This window comes from Balaenoptera musculus, chromosome 14 (genome assembly GCF_009873245.2).
Source record: "Balaenoptera musculus isolate JJ_BM4_2016_0621 chromosome 14, mBalMus1.pri.v3, whole genome shotgun sequence".
In the NCBI taxonomy this organism is placed as follows: domain Eukaryota; kingdom Metazoa; phylum Chordata; class Mammalia; order Artiodactyla; family Balaenopteridae; genus Balaenoptera; species Balaenoptera musculus.
The window spans coordinates 5,198,298-5,224,394 of record NC_045798.1 but is presented as its reverse complement, the minus strand read 5'-3'; the positions used below and the strand labels follow the sequence as shown (position 1 = coordinate 5,224,394).

The window sequence follows — 26,097 nt, the reverse complement described above, 5'->3', positions numbered from 1 at the left end:
CAACAGTCATTAAAGCCAAAGAAAAGTATTTTTTCCTGCTTGAGGATCTGATCTAGGATCACACACACCTTTGTTATGTCTCTTACTCCTCTTTAATCTGGAAGTTTCTCAGTCTTTGTCTTTCAGGCTAGGATGTACTTGAAATGTACAGACCAACGCTTTTGTAGAATGCCCCATAATTTAGGTTTGTCTGATGTTTCTTCATTATCAGATCCCTTTTTTTTGTTGCGGGGGTGGGGTGAGGGAGAACACTTCAGAAAATGTTATATCTTCTTTTAGGACATATGATGCCTCTTTATCCCATTACTAGTGACTTTATCTTTGATCATGTGGATAATGTGATGTATGTTAGCTTTTGGCACCATGAAGTTACTGTCTTTTCTCTTTGAAATTAATAAGTCTCTTGCACAGAGGTACACTGACACTCTACAAATACCCTCCGTCTTATCATACTTTTAATCACTAGCAGCATCCATAATGATTCCTGCTTGAAACAATTATAGTAATAAATGGTGGTTGCCAGATGATGGTATTCTAATTTCATCATTCTTTTTTACATTTATTAGTTGGAATTCTACCCTAAGAATGAAATTTTCTTTCTCCTCTGTTTGTTTGTTTATATCAGTATGGACTCAGAAGCTTATTGCATATTACATATAATATATTATATATTTTATATTATATTATTATAATTAGCACTTACAGTTATTTGTAGTGTTGTAAAATTGTCCCAGGTTGGCCAGTGGGAGCTCCTTCAAACTGTCTCCTGGGTCCTTTTGACATCCGTTCGAGCACTTTGTTACCTTCTGGGTCCACAATATATTTTAGGCTCGTTATCTTGTACTTTCTGGCCCTCAGCCCTAGAATCAGCCATTTCTCTAAGGAGCTCTGTTTCCTTTCTTGGAGAATGGTGTTTAGAACTAAAATCAGGGTCTAGGTGTGCTGATTACTAAGGCACCATTGTCTGTATCTAAGCCCTCTCAGCGAACGGAACTAGGAAAAGCACATACATACACACACACACCTACATTTACACACATATAAACACGCCTACACCCACCTTCCCCCAGGAGTTCATGCTGGTGTTTCTAATTCCAACTCATGACCGCAGAGTGCACTCTTCTTTCCATTTTTAAACTCACTTCTCTAGCAGTGAGAAACCCGGCTCTCATTAACCAACATATATTATTTGCTCCATCCTAGAACACACTAAAGTAGTTTTGGAATTGCTAACCCGTACTGCTGTGGAAAACAAACCTAACTAGAATTCAATGTGTTTAAAGTTATTTTTATCTTTAGCCTGAGAGTATAGAGTCAAAATAATATGCTGAAAAGTTACACGCAGACCCACCGCTCAGCTCCTGCGCTGCTGGCCACTCAGCTTCCGGGCTTCCGCGCCTCTGGTGAGACGGGGCCGGGAGACGCTCTCCTCGGCTCCTTGCCTGGGTGGGCACGTCAGGCTCTGGGGCCGGCAGAAATCCTCGTTTGAGGGTCTCACCGAGTTCCCCGGTCAGAGTGCTGCAGCTGCGCGGAGCGGCTGCTTGGGACTGCTGCTCAGGCGCTGCAGAAAGCCTTCTTGGAATCTGACATGTGATCACTTCGGGACCACTGGCCAGCTGCTCCTGACTTGGCCACATGAAGGCTCAGACTGTCCCAGCCTCTGAACTGAAGAGAACCAACACGATTAGCATATCTCTCACCACCATGAATGCAAGGTATTTCAATGAAGAGTATCAGGAGGACATCTACAGATCCCAGACTGGCATGTGCAAGTTCTGAGGAATGGTGGAACAGCCCAGTGTATCTGGGTGACCTTTGGAGACAGCTGAGACAGAGCTACAACAGGGCAGTGGCTGACACCCAACTTATAGCCCATCTTCTCCAGGGTCTTGGTGCTCCGGCCAGCTGTCAGGCCTGAGCCTCTGAGGTGGGAGAGCCGAGTTCAGGACATTGGTCCACCAGAGACCTCCCGGCACCATGTAATGTCAATCGGCGAGAGCTCTTCCAGAGTTCTCCATCTCAACGCTAAGACCCAGCTCCACTCAACGACCAGCAAGCTACAGTGCTGGACGCCCCACGCCAAACAACTAGCAAGACAGGAAAACAGCCCCACCCATTAGCAGAGAGGCTGCCTAAAATCATAATAAGTTCACAGACACCCCCAAACACAACACCGGACGTGGTCCTGCCCACCAGAAAGACGAGATCCAGCCTCATCCACCAGAACACAGGCACCAGTCCCCTCCACCAGGAAGCCTACACAACCCACTGAACCAACCTTACCCTCTGGGGGCAGACACCAAAAACAACGGGAACTACAAACCTGCAGCCTGCGAAAAAGAGACCCCAAACACAGTAAAGCAAAATGAGAAGACGTAGAAATACACAGCAGATGAAGGAGCAAGGTAAAAAACCACCAGACCAAACAAATGAAGAGGAAATAGGCAGTCTACCTGAAAAAGAATTCAGAGTAATGATAGTAAAGATGATCCAAAATCTTGGAAATAGAGTGGAGAAAGTACAAGAAACATTTAACAATGACCTAGAAGAACTAAAGAGCAAATAAACAATGATGAACAACACAATAAATGAAATAAAAAATTCTCTAGAAGGAATCAATAGCAGAATAACTGAGGCAGAAGAATGGATAAGTGGAAGGTAAAATAGTGGAAATAACTACTGCAGAGCAGAATAAAGGAAAAAGAATGAAAAGAATTGAGGACAGTCTCAGAGACCTCTGGGACTACATTAAATGCACCAACATTTGAATTATAGGGGTCCCAGAAGAAGAAGAGAAAAAGAAAGGGACTGAGAAAATATTTGAGGAGATTATAGTTGAAAAATTCCCTAATATGGGAAAGGAAATAGTCAATCAAGTCCAGGAAGCACAGAGAGTCCCATACAGGATAAATCCAAGGAGAAAAACACCAAGACAAATATTAATCAAACTATCAAAAATTAAATACAAAGAAAAAATATTAAAAGCAGCAAGGGAAAAGCAAAAAATAACACACAAGGGAATCCCCATAAGGTTAACAGCTGATCTTTCAGCAGAAACTCTGCAAGCCAGAAGGGAGTGGTAGGACATATTTAAAGTGATGAAAGGGAATAACCTACAACCAAGATTACTCTAACCAGCAAGGATCTCATTCAGATTTGATGGAGAAATTAAAACCTTTATAGACAAGCAAAAGCTAAGAGAATTCAGCACCACAAAACCAGCTTTACAACAAATGCTAAAGGAACTTCTCTATGCAGGAAACGCAAGAGAAGGAAAAGACCTACAATAACAAACCCAAAACAATTAAGAAAATGGTAATAGGAACATACATATCGATAATTACCTTAAATGTAAATGGATTAAATGCTCCAACCAAAAGACATAGACTGGCTGAATGGATAAAAAAACCAGACCTGTATATATGCTGTCTACAAGAGACCCACTTCAGACCTAGGGACGCATACAGACTGAAAGTGAGGGGATGGAAAAAGATATTTCATGCAAATGGAAATCAAAAGAAAGCTGGAGTAGCAATTCTCATATCAAACAAAATAGACTTTAAAATAAAGACTATTACAAGAGACAAAGAAGGACACTCCATAATGATCAAGAGATCAATCCAAGAAGAAGATATAACAATTGTAAATATTTATGCACCCAACACAGGAGCACCTCAATACATAAGGCAAACACTAACAGCCATAAAAGGGGATATCAACAGTAACACAATCATAGTAGGGGACTTTAACACCCCACTTTCACCAATAGACAGAGCATCCAAAATGGAAATAAATAAGGAAACACAAGCTTTAAATGACACATTAAGCAAGATGGACTTAATTGATATTTATAGGACATTCCATCCCAAAACAACAGAATACACTTTCTTTTCAAGTGCTCATGGAACATTCTCCAGGATAGATCATATCTTGGGTCACAAATCAAGCCTTGGTAAATTTAAGAAAATTGAAATCATTTCAAGTACCTTTTCCAACCACAACGCTATAAGACTAGATATCAATTACAGGAAAAAAACTGTAAAAAATACAAACACATGGAGGCTAAACAATATACTACTACATAACCAAGATATCACTGAAGAAATCAAAGAGGAAATCAAAAAATACCTAGAAACAAATGACAATGAAAACACAACGACCCAAAACCTATGGGATGCAGCAAAAGCAGTTCTAAGAGGGAAGTTTATAGCAATACAATCCTACCTCAAGAAACAAGAAATGTCTCAAATAAACAACCTAACCTTACACCTAAAGCAATTAGAGAAAGAAGAACAAAAAAAAACCCCAAAGTTAGTGGAAGGAAAGAAATCATAAAGATCAGATCAGAAATAAATGAAAAAGAAATGAAGAAAACGATAGCAAAGATCAATAAAACTAAAAGCTGGTTCTTTGAGAAGATAAACAAAACTGATAAACCATTAGCCAGACTCATCAAGAAAAAAAGGGAGAAGACTCAAATCAATAGACTTAGAAATGAAAAAGGAGAAGTAACAACTGACACTGCAGAAAGACAAAGGATCATGAGAGATTACTACAAGCAACTCTATGCCAATACTATGGGCAACCTGGAAGAAAAGGACAAATTCTTAGAAAAGCACAACCTTCCAAGACTGAACCAGGAAGAAATAGAAAATATAAACAGACCAATCACAAGCACTGAAATTGAAATTGTGATTAAAAATCTTCCAACAAACAAAAGCCCAGGACCAGATGGCTTCACAGGCTAATTCTATCAAACATTTAGAGGAGAGTTAACACCTATCCTTCTCAAACTCTTCCAAAATATAGCAGAGGGAAGAACACTCCCAAACTCATTCTACGAGGCCACCATCACCCTGATACCAAAACCAGACAAAGATGTCACAAAAAAAGAAAACTACAGGCCAATATCACTGATGAACATAGATGAAAAAATCCTCAACAAAATACTAGCAAACAGAATCTAACAGCACATTAAAAGGATCATACACCCTGATCAAGTGGGGTTTATCCCAGGAATACAAGGATTCTTCAATATACGCAAATCAATCAATGTGATAAACCATATTAACAAATTGAAGGAGAAAAACCATATGATCAACTTAATAGATGCAGAAAAAGCTTTTGACAAAATTCAACACCAATTTATGATAAAAACTCTCCAGAAAGTAGGCTTAGAGGGAACTTACCTCAACATAATAAAGGCCATATATGACAAACCCACAGCCAACATCGTTCTCAGTGGTGAAAAACTGAAACCATTTCCTCTAAGATCAGGAACAAGACAAAGTTGCCCACTCTTACCATTATTCAATACAGTTTTGGAAGTTTTAGCCACAGCAGTCAGAGAAGAAAAAGAAATAAAAGGAATCCAAGTCAAAAAAGAAGAAGTAAAACTGTCTCTGTTTGCAGATGACATGATACTATACATAGAGAATCCCAAAGATGCTACCAGAAAACTACTAGAGCTAATGAATGAATTTGGTAAAGTAGCAGGATACAAAATTAATGCACAGAAATCTCGTGCATTTCTATACACTAACGACAAAAAGCTTAAGGAGAAATTAAGGAAACACTCCCATTTACCATTGCAACAAAAAGAATAAAATACCTAGGGATAAACCTACCTAAGGAGACAAAAGACCTGTATGCAGAAAACTATAAGACACTGATGAAAGAAATTAAAGACGATACAAACAGATGGAGAGATATACCATGTTCTTGGATTGGAAGAATCAATATTGTGAAAATGACTATACTACCCAAAGCAATCTACAGATTCAGTGCAATCCCTATCAAACTACCAATGGCATTTTTCACAGAACTAGAACAAAAAATTTCACAATTTGTATGGAAACACAAAAGACCCCGAATAGCAAAAGGAATCTTGAGAAGGAAAAATGGAGCTGGAGGAATCAGGTTTCCTGACTTTCGACTATACTACAAAGCTACAGTAATCAAGATAGTATGATACTGGCACAAAAACAGAAATATAGATCAATGGAACAGGATAGAAAGCCCAGAGGTAAACCCACACACATATGGTCAACTTATCTTTGATAAAGGAGGCAAGAATATACAATGGAGAAAAGACAGCCTCTTCAATAAGTGGTGCTGGGAAAACTGGACAGCTACGTGTAAAAGAATGAAATTAGAACACTTCCTAACAACATACACAAAAATAAACTCAGAATGGATTAAAGACCAAAATGTAAGGCCAGACACTATAAAACTCCTGGAGGAAAACACACTGTATGACATAAATCACAGCAAGATCCTTTTTGACCCACCTTCTAGAGAAATGAAAATAAAAACAAATGTAAACAAATGGGACCTAATGAAACTTAAAAGCTTTTGCACAGCAAAGGAAACCATAAACAAGACGAAAAGACAACCCTCAGAATGGGAGAAAATATTTGCAAACTAAGCAACTGACAAAGGATTAATCTCCAAAATATACAAGCAGCTTATGCAGCTCAATATCCAAAAAACAAACAACCCAATCCAAAAATGGGCAGAAGACCTAAATAGACATTCTCCAAAGAAGATATACAGATTGCCAACAAACACATGAAAGGATGCTCAGCATCACTAATCATTAGAGAAATGCAAATCAAAACTACAATGAGGTATCACCTCACACTGGTCAAAATGGCCATCATCAAAAAGTCTACAAACAATAAATGCTGGAGAGGGTGTGGAGAAAAGGGAACCCTCTTGCACTGTTGGTGGGAATGTAAATTGATACAGCCACTATGGAGAACAGTATGGAGGTTCCTTAAAAAACTAAAAATAGAGCTACCATACTACCCAGCACTCCCACTACTGAGCATATACCCTGAGAAAACCATAATTCAAAAAGAGTCATGTACCACAATGTTCACTGCAGCATTATTTACAATAGCCAAGACATGGAAGCAACCTAAGTGTCTATCAACAGATGAATGGATAAAGAAGATGTGGCACATATATACAATGGAATATTACTCAGCCATAAAAAGAAACGAAATTGAGTTATTTGTAGTGAGGTGGATAGACCTAGAGTCTGTCATACAGAGTGAAGTAAGTTAGAAAGAAAAACAAATACCATATGCTAACGCATATATATGGAATCTAAAAAAAAAAAAGGTTCTGAAGAACCTAGCGGCAGGACAGGAATAAAGACGCAGACACAGAGAGTGGACTTGAGGACATGGGGAGGGGGAGGGGTGGGATGAGACAAGGTGAGAGAGTGGCATGGACATATATACACCACCAAGTGTAGAATGGATGGCTGGTGGGAAGCAGCTGCATAGCACAGGGAGATCAGGTCGGTGCTTTGTGACCACCTAGAGGGGTGGGATAGGGAGGGTGGGAGGGAGACGCAAGAGGGAGGCGATATGGGGCTATATGTATATGTATAGCTGATTCACTTTGTTATACAGCAGAAGCTAACACACCATTGTAGAGCAATTATACTCCAATAAAGATGTTGAAAAAAAAAGTTACATGCTACTCCTAGATTTTCATAGCTGAAAACAGTGAAGTTTTCTTCTTCTTTTTTTAAACAGTGAGATGAGAAACTTTATTTAAGAAAGCATTAGATGTTTTTGTAAGTCCATTAAATTTTCTTTGTGATTTACATGAAAATTCTGTTTCAATGTTTGTATATGGATAAGGAAATATTTTCTTTTTATTGAAGTATAGATGATTTACAATATTGTGTTAGTTTCAGATGTTCAGCAAAGTGATTCAGTTATACATATATATTTTTGGATTCTTTTCCATTATAGGTTATTAAGAGATATTGGATATAGTTCCCTGTGCTATAGAGTAAATCCTTGTTATTTATCTATTTTACATATAGTGGTGTGCCTCTGCTAATCCCAAGCTCCTAATTTATCCCTCCCCTCCCCTTTCCCCTTTGGGAACCATAAGTTTGTTTTCTATGTCTGTGAATCTGTTTCTGTTTTGTAAATAAATTCATTTGTGTTAATTTTTTAGATTCCACATATAAGTGATATCATATAATATTTATCTTTCTCTGTCTGACTTACTTCACTCATTTTGATAATCTCTAGTCCATCCATGTTGCTGCAAATGGCATTATTTCATTCTTTTTTATGGCTGAGTAATATTCCATTGTATATATGTATCACATCTTCTTTATCCATTCATCTGTCAGTGGACACTTAGGTTGCTTCCATGTCTTGGCTATTGTAAATAGTGCTGCTATGAACATTGGTGTGCATGCGTCTTTCCAAATTGGAGTTGCAATCCCACTCCTGGGCATATATCTGAAAAAAGATGAAAACTTATTGAATAAATTGGGGATTATTTCCTCTTCTAACTCATGGAAGAATTTCTGAAAATTGGAGACAATTTTTCTTTAAGCATTTTTTAGACTTTACTGGTGAAGCCATGTGGTACTGGACTTTTCTTTGTGGGAAATATTTTGATTTTTACTTCAATCTCTTTGTTATATAGGTCTATCAAAATTTGAACTTCTCCTTGAGTCAGTTTTGGTAGTTTGTGTCTCACTAGGGATTTGTTCTTTTGCATCTCGTTTTTAGCATACTATTGCTCTAGTATGCCTCTATAATTTTTTTTTCCATAAACTTGGTCCCCTCTTTCATTCCTAATTTTAGAAGTCTGTATTCTGTCTCTCTCTCTCTCATCAATCTAACTACAGCTTTGCCCATTTTTAAATCTTTCAAAATAACTTACTCTTGCTTTATTTTTACTGATTATATTGTTTTCTATTCCTTTTATTTATTTCTACTCTTTCTTATTTCTGCTGGTTTGGGTTTAGTTTGCTCTTTTTATTTTATTCCTGGTCCCTGAAGGTGGAAGTCTAGGTTACTGATTTGAGATGTTTCTTCTTTTATCATATAGGCATTTACAGCTATAAATTTCTGTCTAAGTATGACTTTCTCTGCATCTCATAAGTTTTGGTATGTTGTGTTTTTGTTTTCACTCACCTCAAAGCATTTTTCTAATTTCTTTTGTGATTTCTTCTCTGAACAATTGGTTGTTTAAAAGGAGGCTTTTACATTTTCACTTGTTTGTGGATTTCCTACATCTCCTCCTCTTATGCCTTTCTACTTTCCTTCCATACTTATTGGAGAAGATACATTTCAGTTGCTGTACTTTTCAACTCCAGAATTTCCATTTGGTTCTTTTTATCGTAATTAATCATAATTTATAGCCCTTTACTGGTATTCTCTCTTTGGGGAGACATCTTTCTCATACTTTCCTTTAGTTCTTTAGACATGAAATTTTTTTTTTTTTAGTTCTTTGAATGTATTTGAAATAGCTGATTTAAAATCTTTGTCTAGTAGATCCAACAGCTGGGCTTCTTCAAGGACACTTTCTATGGATAGTTTTTGTCCTGTGACTGGACCATGCTTTTTTGTTTTCTTGCCTGTCTCCTAAATTTTTTGTGGTTGTTGTTGTTGAAAAGTGGACATTTTAAATAATATAAGGTAGCAACTGAAAATTAGATGATCTCCCCTTCCTTGGGTTTGTTTTTGTTGTTGTCTGTAGCAGCAGTGGTAGTAGTTTGTTTGTTTAGTGACTTTTGTGAACGAATTCTGTGAAGTCTCTATTCTTTGTTGCACATGGCCACTGATTCTCTGTTTGGTTAGCTTGGTGGTCAGCCAGTGATTGGACAGAGATTTCCTTAGGCATCTGAAATCAATGCATCCCAAACTACCAAGGGTCTCTTTGAGTGTGTTCAGACATGCTTTCAATCCTCAGTCAGGCATTAGACAGCTCTGCCTTAGCTTTCACTTCCTGCTTCCATAGAACTTCAAGGTCAACCAGAGGTGAGAGCTTAGAGCTTTCTCAGGTCTTCCTTGAGTATGAAGTGGTCCTGGGCATGCACACAGCCCTAAGTATAGGCATGGTCTTATAGATTCCCCAGAATTTGTATTAACCTTTCAAAGCCCCCTGGACATTCCATTCCTCATCTTTTCCTATTAAGCTTTTTGATTAGTCTATTGTTTGCCACTACTGTTATCCCACTGCCTCAGGCAGCTAGCTATGAAGTTAACTAATTGCCTGTAATTGCTTTAAACAAATACCTCTACATAAAAAGCTTTTCACACTGGGTGAGTTCAGAGTCAGGTCAGTTACAGACAGCTTTGCAAGTGGGATCTTCCCGGGAAGTAGCAGACAAGTCAAATAATGGCAATTCTTTGGGAATGAGGTTTTGAAAGATCTCCAGCCCTGATCTGCTCTCTGTGGCTGTCAGATTGTGGTATTTTTCTGTGAATGTGAGCTGTTATTTTTCAAAGCTACTACTGAGCTGGAGAGTAGGGAATGGGAGTGAATCAAGTTAAAATGCCACAAAATTCTCTGTTTTTACCAAGATTCAGCCATTTTTCTTGAATAAATGCTCTCCTGGTTGTGCAAGCCTTTGTTTTATTTCTAGAGTTCTGAAAAGTTGATTTTGACTATTTTTTTTTTTTTGGCCAATTTTCTCATTGCTTTTACACAGAAGAGAATTTTCAGATGTCCCTAATTTGCCATTTTCACAGATGTCACACTAATGTGCAGCGTTAATGGAAACATCTTCATAAAGGAATATAAATATGCTTTCAAGACATAAAACCTAGAGCTGGCACAAAGAGGAACAGAATAAAAGAGTTGTATTTTGATAGATGGTGAATTTTTAGCAGTCTCTGGCACCAGGGGATGATTTAAATGTAATATTTAATATGACAAATTGCTTTCTCATTGTGCCAGAGGCAGGTCGAAACGGCCTTTGGGATTTTTGAGAAGCTGTTGGTGGACACTGGAAACCATTGTTGCAAAAATCTCAGCCACACACTAAAAAAGCTAAAGAAGGAAACATGGTCGCAAATGTATTTGAAATAAAATCAACAAGCTCCGATTGGTTGTGATTTGTTGTTATGAAAAATAAAGTCACCTCCCTTGAAACTCAGTTTGGGAAAATGATTATAGTGTCCACTTTAAAGGCTGTGAGCTTCTTCAGGGTAGAGACTGATGTTTATTTTTGTCTTTTCTCTTTCCCTAGAGCCCAGCATGTTGTCTAATCTCATGTGCATTAGTCAAGACCTTCAGTTTCAAGTGACATAAACCTAATTAAAAGTGGTTTAAGTAAAACAGTTTATTTTATATCTCTAAATTTCCAAAGATAACAGACACAGATGTAGCTGGGTTCAGGAACCCAGAAATCTTTCCCAGGAATCTGTCTTTCTCCTACCGTCGTGTCTGATTTCTTTTGTTTGGGTTTCACTTGAATCAGTCTTTGTGGACATGGAGATGGAATACCTTGATGGACCACAATTCAATTTAGTTAATCTGCTCATTTGTGAAGCCTGATTTGGTGTCCTGGGTCAGTGCCATCCAAGCCACATTCATTGATAGCAGAGTGGGATGATACCCAAAGGAAAAAATGAAATGTCATTTCAAAAAAAGGAAGGAGGGGTGGATGTTCAGTACCCATGGATGTGCATCAAGCAAAATTAATGCCTGTGTATTACACACAGAAAGCACCCATACTGATTTTTTCCAATTGTATCATGAGTTGAATTTAGCAATCTGTTCTAGAACCATGATTCTGTCTCTGTTCTTCGCACACACTGTGATTATTCCACACCATTATCCCACCTTTGGTAGGTTCTCATCTCAGCTTCTGCACTGCTTCCTGCTTCCTGTCTTCGCTGTACAGCTTACATGTAAAAGTACATAAATTTCATCTCCCTGGTGACAGTGGGATCTTCAGGAACATGGACTATATTTATACTCTTTTGGACATATCTCCTTGAGATTCCATCTAGAGGAAAAGAAATATGTAAAACAACAACCAACAACTTATTTTTTCATCTCTCTTAGATTGGGTTGGCATTGTTTTCAAATATTCATTACAAAGCTGATGTTTCCTATTGACAAGTAGGTACTATTTACAGCTTTAATATCAATGAAAAACAATCTGTAAACTGGGAACAATACTAGTAATTACTTTAGGAGCGTTGTTGAGAAAAGTCAATGAGCAATTAATTACATGTCAAGTACTCAGAACTCTCCCCCTCCTCCTCCCCCTCCCCCTCCTCCCCTCCCCCTCCTCCCCCTCCCCCTCCCCTCCTCCTCCCGCTCCTCCCCCCTCCCCTCCCCCTCCCCCTCCTCCCCTCCTCCCCCTCCCCCTCCTCCCCCTCCCCCTCCCCCCTCCCCTCCCCCTCCTCCCCCTCCTCCTCCCCTCCCCCTCCTCCCTTCCTCCTCCTCCTCCTCACCCCCCTTCTCCTTTTCCTTCTTCTTCTTTGACCGCATCTCTTACCCTTTTTCACATTTGGGGTGGAGAATGAGGGGCTGACTTAGAACATTGAATGTGGGACCCACTTAGTGCATGAGCTGAGAGTAGCGTCTCCCAGGAGTGAAAGGAACACTTGAAATGATGATCTGTTTGGTCCATTCTGGTGGAGCCAATTGCTGAGTGTTTGGTGAATCTCGCTGCTGAGCTGAGTTGCCCAGTGTCCACCAGCTTCTCTAGTTGACTTCTTCTCTTCAGACAAGTGTGGAAGTAGCATCTCCAGCACAGTCCCTTTGTGAACCCACTCAGTGGTTCTCTAATTCATTTGTGAAGCACATCTTTTACAGCATCCACTGTAACCTCTGTATTTATTGAGTTCTTGTGGCTCGTTATGTGCCATCTTTGTTCTAAATCTGGTACAGAGATTGACCCATTAAATCCTCATAAGGTCACCGCACAGTAGGTACTTTTATTATCCCTGTATTGCAGATCAGGGAACCCTGGCACATGGGGAAGTATCTTGTGGCAGATGCTGTTAATGGATTATAAAAAGCCATTTACAAACCCCTCCTCCACGACCAGCTCCACTATCAAAGCCCACTTCCCCAGCCTCCTTTACAGGTGGGCTGGCCGTGTGACAAGCTTTGGACTTCCTGATGAAGAGGAGCTGGTGCAGCAGGTGACCCCTCCCCCCTCAGCCTTCTCCCTGCTTAGACAGTGGATGGAGATGGCTGGTGTGATAGATGCCATCTTGCTATGTTGAGGGAGTGGCCAAGAGAGCTGCAGAGAAGTAGTAGCCCTCCCCTCACTGAGTCACTGGACCAGAGCCAGCAGATACATAGCTCCAGAATTCCGGTTATGAGTGAAGCGTATGAACCCGTGTTGGGTTATTTCACTTGAGTCAGATTTTCTGTAACTGCAGATCCACACGATCCTCACCGAATCAGAGGCTAAGCCAGTTTCAAACACAGTCCAGTCCCAGAGCCCATGCATGCTCTCTTCTGCACTGCTTCTCCCATGCCAGGTACTGTCCCAGGTTCTCTGGGTGCAGTGGAGGTCAGAGCAATGATGGCTTTGACCCTTGGGGAGTTTACAATCTCATGAGCAGTCAGAGATTAAAACATAAACACAAAATAAATATATAGTGATGACTTATGGTTCTTACCATGCAGGACGGACTAGGTGCTATGAGAAATAATAATGCAGTGCTAACACACACTGGGGGCAGGCAGAAAAGCCCCGTTTCTCCAAAGAAGTGGACATTTACGCTGAGATCTGAAGGATGGAAGGAACGGGGAGGCCTGTTTTCGGTAGAGAGCTCTGCGTATGAAAGATCAGGAGGCATGAATGAGATTCACTGTTGGAAGAACAGAAAAGACCTCTGTTTGAGGCTTGACTGTGATGAGGGGCAGCAGGAAGGGGGCAAGAAGGAGCTAGAGAGGTGGGCGAGGGTTAGGTCCCTTCACGTCAGAGAGTTTGGACTTCATCTCTAAGAACCCTAGGATGCTTTCAAAGAGTTTTGATCTAGGCGAGAAATCATCTGAATTACATTGAAATAAAAAAGATTATCTTCCAGCTGCGATAAAACCTACGGAACTTTGAAGGATGTCAGAGGGGGAGAGAAATTAACATGATGTCAGTTTCACAATCCCTAGCGCAGGGATTGTGGGCCAGGGATTGTGATTTCCCAGGCTTGGCTGGGAAATCCCGGGGAGGGGGGGCTCGGAGGTTTGGGGGTAGAGGGCGCTGGTGGTCAGCTCAGGAGTGCGGAGGCTTATAACCTGCAGCTAGTTCTCTTCTCTTCTGTGTGCTGCTGTCTTTCCTAATTTGAAACCAAAACGAAGGCTGTGTTCACTATGTGAATAAGCCCTGAAAACAGGCCGTCGTTTACCAAATGAACCTCGAGCTAAGATTTGGCAAATATCGAAAAGAACTCCTGCGCTGTGTGCGAGGGGTGTCTGTAGGGCACAGACAGTTTTTTAAATCGTAGAACAACAACTAAGGTCGGAGGTGGCCAGCTGGTCACCCCCCGCCCCCCCCCCGGGCACACGGGCGTGCCTGCGGCTGACACGCGCCCTCTTTTCTCCCGCGCAGGACACGGAGGTTCTGAACACGGCCATTCTCACCGGAAAGGCTGTTTCGGTACCCGTCAAGGTCGTGGCCGTTCAAGAGGACGGTTCGGTGGTGGACGTGTCGGAGGCTGTGGAATGCAGGTCTGCGGACGAAGACGTCGTCAAGGTACCGCGGGCTTCACCTCCAGATTCCCAGGCGTTCGGTCCTTTCCCTCCCCTTCTGTCCCGGGGCCGCTCTGAGCATCCCAGGCTCCGAAGGGCTTGACCGGGATGAGGATGCCGAGGAGGGCGGGAGTGATGGCAGGGACTCGCCTGGGGTCAGAGGAGGCTGCACGCGCCCTGCTGCTTCCTTCCCCGGGTCTTAATCGTGAGCAGAAACAATTCTCTTCCCCTTCTTGTGCTCATAGGACAATATTTCCCTAACTTTAGCCATCTACCTGCCATCTTCGCAATTTTTGCCAACTTCCTGTGCCAAATAATATAATTTACTCATTATATTTTCTTTAAATGCCTCACTTTTCAACCTTAAATATCTTAAATGTCTCATTAGAAGACAATAAAATCCATGAGCTTGATGTACTAATTTTTTCTTAGTATACATGAAAATAAATGACTATTAACTTTTTTAAAAGTCCATCCATGTGCCCCCTAACTTCCCTTGGGTACCAGTGGGACACAGCTCACAGTCGGGGGAAATCTGGCCATGGCACATTTCTGCTGCGTCTTCCATCCTAATTAGCTGGATTTAGGACTCCATATTCAGCCAGGAACCAGCCCATGATTTTTTTTCATGTCTTTGCAGGGGTCTGTTTGAATCACTGAATTTAGAGTTTCTGCCCGTTTTTTCTTGGCGCCCTGATTGGCAGTTTCCTTTTGCAGCAGAGACCCCGAGAGAAAGACTTACATCTTTAGAATGATCCTTTCTCTTTAAGCTGCTAAGAGAGCTCCCAGGTCCTATGTCTTCATTCATTTTAGAAAAACACAGTACCGCTGAGTTCTGCCTTCTTTCTGTTTTGCTGGCTCCTGTTCAGAGGTGAAATGAAACTTGGTCCCCGTCTGAAGAACTTTGTGGTGGACAGAAAATCCTGCAGGGTTTTCCCTGTGGTGGAAAAGATCTGGGAGGGACTCCTTCCTTCTTACAGTGACCTGCAGGAGGCTGTGACTTAACCCAGAGATGGTTTTGATGAGGAAGAATTGATGTGTCTGTGAGGCCTAATTAAAAAAAAAATTAATCCTTAGGAAACCCCAATTTGGCATTGCCTGCTTCCTGGGTGGAATGCTAATTCTCCCCTCGAGACAGAAGGTGGACCGGCTTCAAAGTACACACAGCCTTGCCCTGGGGCTCCTGGCAGGCCTCGGGCTCTGTGGGCAGGTTTGATTAAACAAATCTAAAGCCTTCGATATTGTGAGTCGAGAAAGATCTGAGCCAAGTCATACAAACTCATCTGCACAGAATGAAAAATATTGATTCATTGCCCTTGGTTGCCTTTGAAAATGCATGTTATTTACCATCCCCCGTCATTCCAGGAGGGAGACATTGGTGATGGCACACGGAGGTGGCATCTGTGTGATTATGCCACCCTGGGCTCAAACAGATGGCTCAGCTCTGTAGACCCCTCAGCCTTGTTCCCTCCCGAGAGCCTGGTGTGAAGCCCCCCAGGGCAGGGTCTCTGCTCTCCTGCCCTGGAGAGCTCTACCCTACAGAGGCAAGCCCAAGTTCATGGATCCCATCGTTGCCGTATACTTGGTTGTCTCCCCTTCGCAGAAATATACTAAAAATATCCTCCCCTGAGCCCGAGAGAGAAATTGCTTTGGAAGACAGTAATTTCTGGCTCAGCGGTCGCTTTCGTGGCCTCATGAAGATGGGGCTCTCTTCTAGCGAAGTGTGGCCTGATCTTAGCAAACGAGAGCGTGCAGATCCCCAAGCGCAGAGCTGCTGTAACACGTTTCTAGGGGAGCCCAGGCTCTGTTGCAAATCCCGGCACCTGGGTCAATCGAGGGGGATTCACTAAATGGCTGTGGTGCATTTGTCACAGGCTTCGTGTCAATATTTGTCGTGAATTTTGTCACAACACTAAGACGTACAGCGTCGTCCTCAGAGCTGTCCGCTGGCCTGGGCGTCACCCAGGGGCACCTAAACACGTGGATGCTCATTAGCACCCCAGGGAGAGACCCCCTTGGTCTGTGGATTTGTCACCCGGTCACTTCCTCACGGTGCAGGAAACGCTGTGTGATTCCGCAGGGAGAGCCTTGCAGGTTTCACCAAAGATCGTCATGCGATGGAAATTCTGAGCGTTGGGATTGTGACTTAGGTAAGGGACAAAGTATAAATTTAGGACGGTGTAAATTGTAGTGATACACAAATTGGCTTCTTTGACTTGGGACTGTATGACTTCAGGGGGAATAAATCTGAGAACATAAAGGATTTTGAAGGACTGGAACCTTGGCAAGATTGGAAGCGATCTGTGTCGCATTTTAAGTGGACAACTACTTCTATGTTAAAAAAAATACATAGAAGATGCATATTAATTGCATGTGTGTGTGTGCGAGAAACCTTGGCAGTTTTGTTCACAGTGAGATCTGATGAACCAGCTGTGTTTTTTAATTGAAGTATAGTGGATCTACAATATTGTATTAGTTTCAGGTGTACAGCATGGTGATTCCATATTTTTACAGCTTATACTCCATTAAAAGTTATTACAAGATCATGGCTCTAATTCCCTGTGGAACCACCTGTCTGAAGCGGCTTCCACAGGCTGATATGATTTTTGTTGGCAATAATGGGTGCGTGACGCCAGAACAGAGGTCACAGGCGGGCAGACTGCAGGCTGCACCTGGTTCAGAGGAGTGTGTGTGTGTGTGTGTGTGTGTGTGTGTGTGTGTGTATTTAATTTGCTGCCATCCTGTAAAAATTGGCAAATCACATAGAAATCTGGATTTCCAGCCTCTTATGAAATTCACAAGGTCGAGTAGCCCTGGGCCCACACTGCTTCCTGTGACCCTCAACCCGGAAGTGACCAGAGGACGCCCCTGTGCGTAAGGCCGGTGCGTCCAGATCACCACAGTCTCCACCCCTCCCTCTTGCCTCCCACATGGAGGTGGAGGGATATTGGTGATTTCTCATCACACTTGTGCTGCTGGTTTTTTGATAGTAGGTTTCAGAGGAAAGGGAGCTATTTCTTGTCCCCTGGTCTCTATAAGTCACAGATGATAGATGTCACTGGTCCCTCTGATGGAGAATTCTGTGTCTTTCTAGGCATAAGAGGAAAGCTCTAAATTGGATCGTATTCTGTCAAAGAGTGTCTGAGGGGCTGAGGGCCCTTGAAATCAAATCACAGGAGAAATGATTGAAGGAAGTGTGAGTGTTGAGCCTGGTGATGAGAAGAAAAGGCCCAGGGGCAGGTGAAGAGGGAAACACGACAGCTCTTTTGAAGTCTTTCAAGGGCCATCCTTTGGAATATGGGGTAGATTTGTGCTTTTTAGATTTCAAGAGTGGAAGTCAAAAGGGAACCACTCTAGCTCAACATAAAGAAAAATAATGCAGAGGGAGCGAGTTTGGGGGGCGGGGGTAAGCTTCCAAACAGGTGATGTCAGTTCAAATCCTGACTCCATGGGGGAACACCTTTATGAGCTAGTAGTAAAGTATCATTCCTGTGGCTTTCCCATCAGGGAGTCAGTTGATAAATGATGTTTTCTGAATTTGCAAAGGAATTTTGTTTCCATCCTCATGACCTGGAGGGCATGTGTGTCAGTTTCCTCTTGCTGCTGTAACAAATGAACGTGAATTTAGTAGCTTAAAACAATGCACATTTATTATCTGATGGTACTGGAGGTCGGGACCCTGACATGGGTTGGTTGGCAGGGCTACGTTGCTTCTGGAAGCTCTAGCAGAGAATCTGTTTGCCTTTTCCAGCTTCTAGAGGCTGCCTGCCTTTCTGGGCTGTGACCCCCTCCTCCATCTTAAAAGTCAACATCGTAGCATCTTCAAAGCTCTCTCTCTCTGACCTCTGGTTCCATCATCACCTCTGTTTCTCTGGCTCTGAGCCTCCTGCCTCTCTCTAATAAGGACCTTTGTGATTACATTAGGCCCACCTGGCTATCCCAGGATAATCCCTTCACCTCGAGATCCTTATCTCAATTACATGTGCAGAGTCCCTTTGCCACGTGTATTAGTTTCCTAGAGCTGCCATATCAGTTCCCACAAACTCAGTGGCTTAAAACAACATAAATCTGTTCTCTCCCTGTTCTGGAGGCCAGAAGTCTGAAATCAAGGTGTTGGCAGGGCCATACCTCCTCCAGAAGCTCTAGGGGAGGATCCTTCCCTGACTCTTCCAGCTTCTGGGGGCCCCAGGTGTCCCCGGCTTGTGGCCGCATCCCTCCCGTCTCTGCCTCCGTCTAAACATGGCCTTCTCTTCTGTCTCCGTGTGGCCTTATTCTCCTATAAGGGTGCTCGTCATTGGATTTAGGGGCCACTCTGATTCCCAATGATCTCATCTCACTATCCTTAAGTTAATTACATCTGCAAAGACCCTGTTTCCAAATAAGGTCACATTCACAGCTTCCAGGGGCTAGAGCTTGGATATATCATTCTGGGGTCACCGTTCCACCTACCGTGTAAAGTGACATATTAAGAGGTTTTGGGGATTAAGATCTAGACAGCTTTGGGGGTCTTTATGCTGCCAGCAAGAGCACATTTGCGGTTCTTTGCTAAGTGTCTTTCAAGGTCTTCAGAGGGAGGAAGAAAAATGCAATTTCCATGTTGTAATTGTGATTTAATCTTTGAGTGTCTATCTTGCTGACCAAGTGATGGCCTCCTGTTTTTAATGTGTTGGTAATTGTATTGTTGGTCAGTGAGTTGCGGTCTCCAGAACCGCAGAAGCCCGGCATACGTCACCAGCAGGGGATGAACTCATTCACGCTTGGAGAGAAATCAATGTAAACTCACGCTGATCTTGAAGAGGGTACCCTCCAACTTTTGGCTGCAATAATTAAGTTTCCAGCCTTCTGGTATCAGCCGGACTTGAAATAATGAGATGCTAAAGGCCTCCTAAAAGGATATTAACATTTTAAAGCCTTCTCTGCCCCAGGGAAGGTCTTTATTTCCAAACTTCGTCTGTGAAGGGCAAGGGTAGGCAGCAGATGTGCTGTCGGAAAAAAAAACACAAAGGTTTCTGCTGCTTGTGTGGGGTCACTAAACAGAGCCCAATGTCACCGCTGGAGGATGCAGGAAGCTTCTAGAGAGCAGCTGCATTTCCTGGGTCATCACGTAGCCCCTGCAAAAGGCTGTGTGACCCGATTTTCCTTAAGTGGTTGGATTCACAGAGAGGATAAGGTGGAAGGTGGGCGTGTCCTGAACATGGTCCTTAGAGAGGCATCTGAGAGCTGATGTCACTGAGCCAGAGACATCACGATTCAGGTGGAGGCGACTGGACAGGTGTAGGGGTTAGTGGGATCTGGCAGGCCTGCGGTGAAATCCTGTATTGGTGAGCTTTCTTTTGTTTTGGTTGCAAGTGATAGAAACGCAAATCCACCTGTCTTAAGCCCGGAAAGGGGAAATATATCGACTCATGCAGCTAGGCGAAGTTGAATCTAGAGGCACATCTGGACTCGATTTCTCTCCTTCTCTGATTTCTGCCTTCTTCTGTGTGGTTTTCACATCTTTTTCCTGGGCCCGTGCTACTTCCTGGGCCCAGCATCCCTCCCCGGCTCCCTGCATCTGGACACGCCCCAGCTGTCCTCTGGACACGCCCCAGCTGTCCTCTGGACACGCCCCAGCTGTCCTCTGGACTCTGGCTCAGGTGCCCCTGCCCTGTGCAGCCGCCTCCTTCCTACCGTTCTGCATCCCGCCCCCGACACCGGGGTCCTCACCTCTGTGCTTCTGTGCCCTGTGTAGACGCACGTATTAGGGACTCAGCATGTCGTGTGCCCCTGTACAGGTGGCAGGTTTGCCCCTTGAGGGCAGGTCCGTGTCTCACTTCTCTTCCTGCCCCGAAGGGTCTGTGAGAAGGAGCAGTGAGAACAGCCACAGCCCCTGGTGACACCGTGCCAGACTCTGGTCCACTGGTTCTTTACACATCGCAGCCTCCAACCCGCCCAGCACCTCCACAGAGTAGGTACCACTCTTGCGCCCATTTTACAGCCCAGGAAACTGAGGCCGGAGAGGTTTAAGTGTCTGGGCTCAGTGGGTGGTGAGTAAGCATTAGTCCACTGCATGTCCAAATTCATGGTACCGAAAAGTGGACAAACAGTCCCTTCCCATTTCCTCTCTCCTGTAAAGACAGAATTAAAGACAGGTGTTTCTGAAAATCCACATTTTATGTAAGAGTTTTGATTGTTGGCAAGTCCTCCAGTTGAAAGATGTGCAGACACGTTTTGCCCGGGGGCTGTGGTTCTCACCTTCCACGTGTCCTGCCCTATAGGAGGAGATAAACCTAATGGAAGGTGAGGCCCAGGCACCTGGGGGGTGGGATTGAGGACCTTGTGGGGATCCCCACAGTGTTGATGAAATAGGTTCAGAACAGTCTCTCTGCACTGACTTATCTCCAAAGGGTCCTTGTCTGCTGTGGGCTCCAACGGTCTTCCAGAGAAACCCTCAGACGGATCCTAATGCTATCAGAAGGAGATGTAGAAAAATCCAAAAGTGGTTTAAGCCCATTTCTTTCTCTTTTGGCAAGACTTGGCAAACATTCCTACAGAAAACACTGTTCTTCTGTCTCTCGGCATGAATTTCCTCCCCTTCACCCATCACCAGGAGCCAGGCAGCTAAGAATAAGTTGTCAGGCAGTTTGGATGTTATTGCCTAATTGTGTCCTTCTTGATGCTGGTAATTTGGACTTCCATTGTTCCATTCTAATGCGAGATGTGTCACGTATTTCCTGTTGGCGAGAGGATACATATTGCTCCATCCCCAACCTTTTGTTCCTGTCAACGTCATTCAGATTTCAATATTAATGAGATCTTTTGTCCCTTTCTGTCTTTAGCATCTCTAATGAAGAACTCACATTCTGGAATTGTTTGGGCATCATGCGGGGAGACCTTGGGACTAGCCAGTGTAGATATGCAGCCGCCCGGCTTCGCGCCCTCAGTTATCAGAGCCTCGTGGGGGAGGTGGTGTTACTGAGGTCTTGGGCCGACACCGAATTAAATCTCGGAGACAGAGTTTTGGGCGAACCAGAAAAGAATAGGTTCATTGCTTTGCCAGGCAAAGGGGGCCATAGCGGGCTAATGCCCTCAGAACTGTGCATCCTGACCTGGAGGGGGGCAGAGAGGAGTTTTATAGCAGTGGCTCAAAGAGGGCGTGGTCAGCTCGTGGACATTCTTCTGATTGGTTGGTGGGGAGGTAATCAGGAGTCGGCATCATCAACTTTCTGGTTCCTATTGGTCTGGGGTCTACGTGCTTGTGGGCAGCATACAGTTAACTTCTCCCACCTGATGGGGCTTTCAGTATCTGCAGAAGAGCTCAAAGATATTGTTCTGTGTATCCCTTGAGGGGGAACCAGGACCCTGACCCAAGGCTGCACTCTTGTCTCCTGACTGCTCCCCCCTTGTCTCTGCATCCCCTCCCTTCCCTGATTAGCAACTGCTTGAACCTGCCCTTTGGAACTCAGGGAAGGTCACGGAGGCTGAATGAAGCCTATTTCCTGTAATCAAGAAATGGGGGACACAGGAAGGCTTTTGTGCCCAGGAGCCCACAGTGTCCTACTCAGTATCAGGTCTGTGACTGTGTTTCGAATATCAGGCAGGGTCAACTACGGCCACTGTGCCTCTGTCTCCTGGCACGTTTATCCTTGATGTTTTGGGGCTTGGTTCACAATTTAAACTCCTTCTGTGAGCTTTGATGGTGGGCAGAATGTATCAGCTTCGTATTCAAATTCATTGAGTTTCCTAAAGAAACTCAAATCATTTCAATACACTTTATTTATTAAAAAATTTCTTTTTAATTTATACAATTTTTAAAGGTTACTTTCCATTTACAGTTATCACAAAATATTGGCTGTATTCTCCATGTTGTACATACAGCCTTGAACTTATCTTATACTCAGTAGTTTGTACCTCACACTCCCCAACCCCTCTATTGCCCCTGCCCTCCGTTTAAATAAACTTTAGAAGTTAACTGTCTAAGAAAAGTGATGCACAGGGCATTTAATTATTGTTGCCAAAATACAGGTCACCCAGTTACTAAGTGCCAGGGCTGGGGTTTGACCCCAGGAAGCTTGGCTCTCGGCCCCTGCTTTACAGAGAGCACCCCAGTTTCACAGGGAACTTAGCCCTGTGAACTTAGGGTGCTTATTTCAGGGGCAGGCTTCTTTCCCCCTTACTTTGGGATTATCCGTACACTGACTTATTTTATGCATATCCTAAGATTAAGATGACCTTCCAAAGATAAAAATGTAGCCCTCTTTTCTCTGAAACATTTCAAATGTCTAGAGGGACATTCAGTGATGTTAGGAACTGGTGAACATAAGAAGAAATCCCACAAAGAGCTAGAACTGACGTCTTCAGCCAAGAGTCACTGGTATAGCGGAGACTCAGTGAGCATTGATGAGAGAAGTCTTCGGAGAATCTCACACATTTTCCCCCGATTATGCAGGAGTCTTGCATGAGCAATTCATTCATGCTTTATTGATACATATCGCTACGCTGAGATGGACTTTGAGAAAGTAATGCTGCCTTTAGCAGCGGGTGGAAATACAGATTCTGTCTCAGTCAAAAACAATGGGATAAGATTTTTCTGGTACTGGATGGACCGGGTTACATAGCCACCTGTTAAACAAATGGGCCCATATCTCTTCTAATTCATTTTGCAGAGGGACGGGCTTCCAGCAGGCAATGATCATTTATATTCAATGTATATACTCAGTGTATTCCTTCTAAACTGCTCTTGGATTATCGCCTGGAGACATTTCAGGGTTTAACTTGAAATGCAAAGAGACGGTCTCAGATTTCAAAGCCCTGCTTTCGACTCCTAGTCCCCCCTGCAGCGTCCGCTTACCCTTCTTAAAGGGCCCCTCTCCAAATGTTTCAGATCGTTTTGACCACTTCTGAAGCTCAGTTTAACAGGCTCTTTTTTAAAAATGAAAGGCCTCAGCCCGAGGCGATTGCCCTAATATCGTCATCTTTTAATGCTCTGGACAACAGAGCAGTTTCCCGTCATCGAGGGTTTCAATCGTGTCACTCCCCAGGGAATACTTTCAGAGAGATGAATTTATCCACGGCTTCCTGACATCCTTTATGTCTGACACAATAAATATTTGGGTTACACTCTGACTTCTTTTCCTATGAGCAGCGTTTGTAGGGAGAGCAGTCGGTGGCCGTATGCTGAGACTGTCTGTGTGTCTGAAGCCCACTCGTGGGGACGGTGGATTTCCATGTGCCTTTCTTGACAGCCTCTTTGAGTGAAAGACTGATACTGAGAATCTTTTTTTTTTTTTTTTAAATTTGACAGGCCCAATATTTTTTTTTAAATTAATTAATTAATCAATTTATTTTTGGTTGTGTTGGGTCTTCGTTTCTGTGCGAGGGCTTTCTCCAGCTGTGGCAAGCGGGGGCCCCTCTTCATTGCGGTGCGCGGGCCTCTCACTATCGTGGCCTCTCTTGTTGCGGAGCACAGGCTCCAGACGCGCAGACTCAGTAATTGCGGCTCACGGGCCCAGCTGCTCCGCGGCACGTGGGATCTTCCCAGACCAGGGCTCGAACCCGTGTCCCCTGCATTGGCAGGCAGATTCTCAACCACTGCGCCACCAGGGAAGCCCTGATACTGAGAATCTTGAAGGATTTTCCAGTTCTGATACCAGTGCTTGCACCGTGGCCTGGGTTGGGACAGAAGGGACTTTGGTCAAGGATATTGGGCCAAAGCATTTTGGTTTCATAGATAGGATATAAACAATATAGAAAAAACAAAACTTGTGATAGGACCCCACTTCCTGGCATGTGCCCATCCAGACATCACTAATCAATCCCAGCACTCCTTCCTTCGACAGCCCGGATTCCTTCTCCAGCAGAGGTCCCTTGAGCAGCAGCTCAGAAGTGATTTGCATTGGCAAGTGGGATGAACCTATTTCCAATTGCTGGTAGAGTCTGTGGGGAACTAGCAAAAGTTTTATTAAGCACTGAAGAACGTGATGCTGATGAGGCCGTGGTATGGACCTCGAAGTTTGATATATTGGAGGGAGAAAAAAACCAAAACAACACTTCTGTGCCATTGCTCTGCGTCCTATCATCCGGATCAGGATGTCCTTAGGCCAAAGGTCATAAAATGATAGGCCTTGAGGCAAATCCAGACCCCAAGACGTGCGCCCCCAGACAGAGCAAAGTACTTTAAAAATGTATATACTTAGATTGCCAACGTTCAAACGTTAGTAGATTTCACCAGCGCTCTGGAATTCCCGTTTCCTTCGCAAAGTCCGAAGGTCTCTGAACACAGCCCGTGTGGCAGCGGTGGGCTCAAGGTAGTAGCCGCTGTCCCCTTTGGGCAGGGTTTGGGCTGCTCCCTAAAGTCTTTCACCGTCCCCAAGTTCCCTGACCTTCACAGCAGACCCACCTTCCTCGTTTATGTCACCTCCCTGGGCGGGGATGGTGAGTCAACCCCCATCACCATCCCCCGAAGCTCCACCATCCCAGGCCAATTGTGCTGAAAAAAATCTGGGTGAATTATACAGGTAAACTGAAATCTATTACAAATATATTAGATAAGTTAGTTGTATTAAGTGAGATGTATTAGACCGATGTATTAGATGCAATTATTTTAATTCATTGCTAACATAGGTAGAGGTTTTCACAAGGCAGAGTCACTTAGTGTAAGAACAGCTGTAATTTCACCATGGGGGCTACTTCTCAAGCTGTTCAGACTGGAATTTTTATATCCAGGATTTTAATTAGCCCATGTCACACTGGCAAGGACTCCAAGTTGATCCAGGGGGTGAATTCCAGGGACTTCTGTGCTGCTGAGGCATTGCTGAGCTCCACCCCTTCCTCTGTGACTGGCTCAGCCTGGCTGGGCTATGATTTGCTGGTCTCTCTGGAAATCTTCTCCGAGAGTGTGATTCTGGACACCCAGGCTTCTCTTGGCAGGGCTGAGCCAGTCTCGTCTCTGCCAGATCTTAGCTTGGGCCTTTCAACCCGCCTCTTTTCTACATTCTGATTTTGGAGAAATTAGTGAGGTCATCGTTGGCATTTTTCTTTTTCCCTTCCCCTGGAGCCTCAGAGATAAAAAACTCTCAGCTGCCGGTTTTTATACCTTGAGGTCTCAGTTCACAGCATTCTTTGATAGAAAAGTTTCTTTTCTTAGGGAAATTTTCAGAAATACTTTCAAGATAAGTTTGGAAAACACAAACCCTGCAGATCCCTCTTCCCCTGAGAATATGCTTATCCTGCCACAGTGCCTTTTTTTAATGTGACTAATTGATGCGCAAACCCCCGAACACCAAAGCTTGTGACTCCAGCACCTGTGCCGATGGGAGCCTCGTTCCCAGCGCTTCTCTCCACCAGGTTCAGTGTCTGCAGTCAGAGCCGGTGCAGGAGGCTGGGCGGCGCGATATGCTGGGCTCTCACCAGATAAAAAGCTCTTAATCCCACCTGGGCCACCGTTTGATGACTAGGAAGTGCTTGGATCTTTTCCTAAACTCACAAGCGTTGGTGGTACTTTGAAAATCTCCCAATGTTGAGGGGTAAAAAGCTAAAATGAAAACATTTCCCAGATGAGCGTATGCTAAACTTTACAACAAACCGTAATCTTGGGCCTCATTTGCTGGCGTGGTTTTGATAAGGGGCACG

The 26,097-nt window shown here is 43.6% G+C and overlaps 1 protein-coding gene across 1 annotated transcript in view; it reads left to right on the top strand.

Annotated features, from left to right (window-relative positions):
* TMEM132B (transmembrane protein 132B) overlaps nt 1-26,097 on the top strand; it is a 373,207-nt gene that overhangs the window by 324,812 nt on the left and 22,298 nt on the right. Inside the window, exon 5 of the mRNA XM_036823382.1 lies at nt 14,348-14,491. Within this exon, the coding sequence (XP_036679277.1) occupies nt 14,348-14,491 (144 nt within the window). The remainder of the gene's footprint in view (nt 1-14,347; nt 14,492-26,097) is intronic.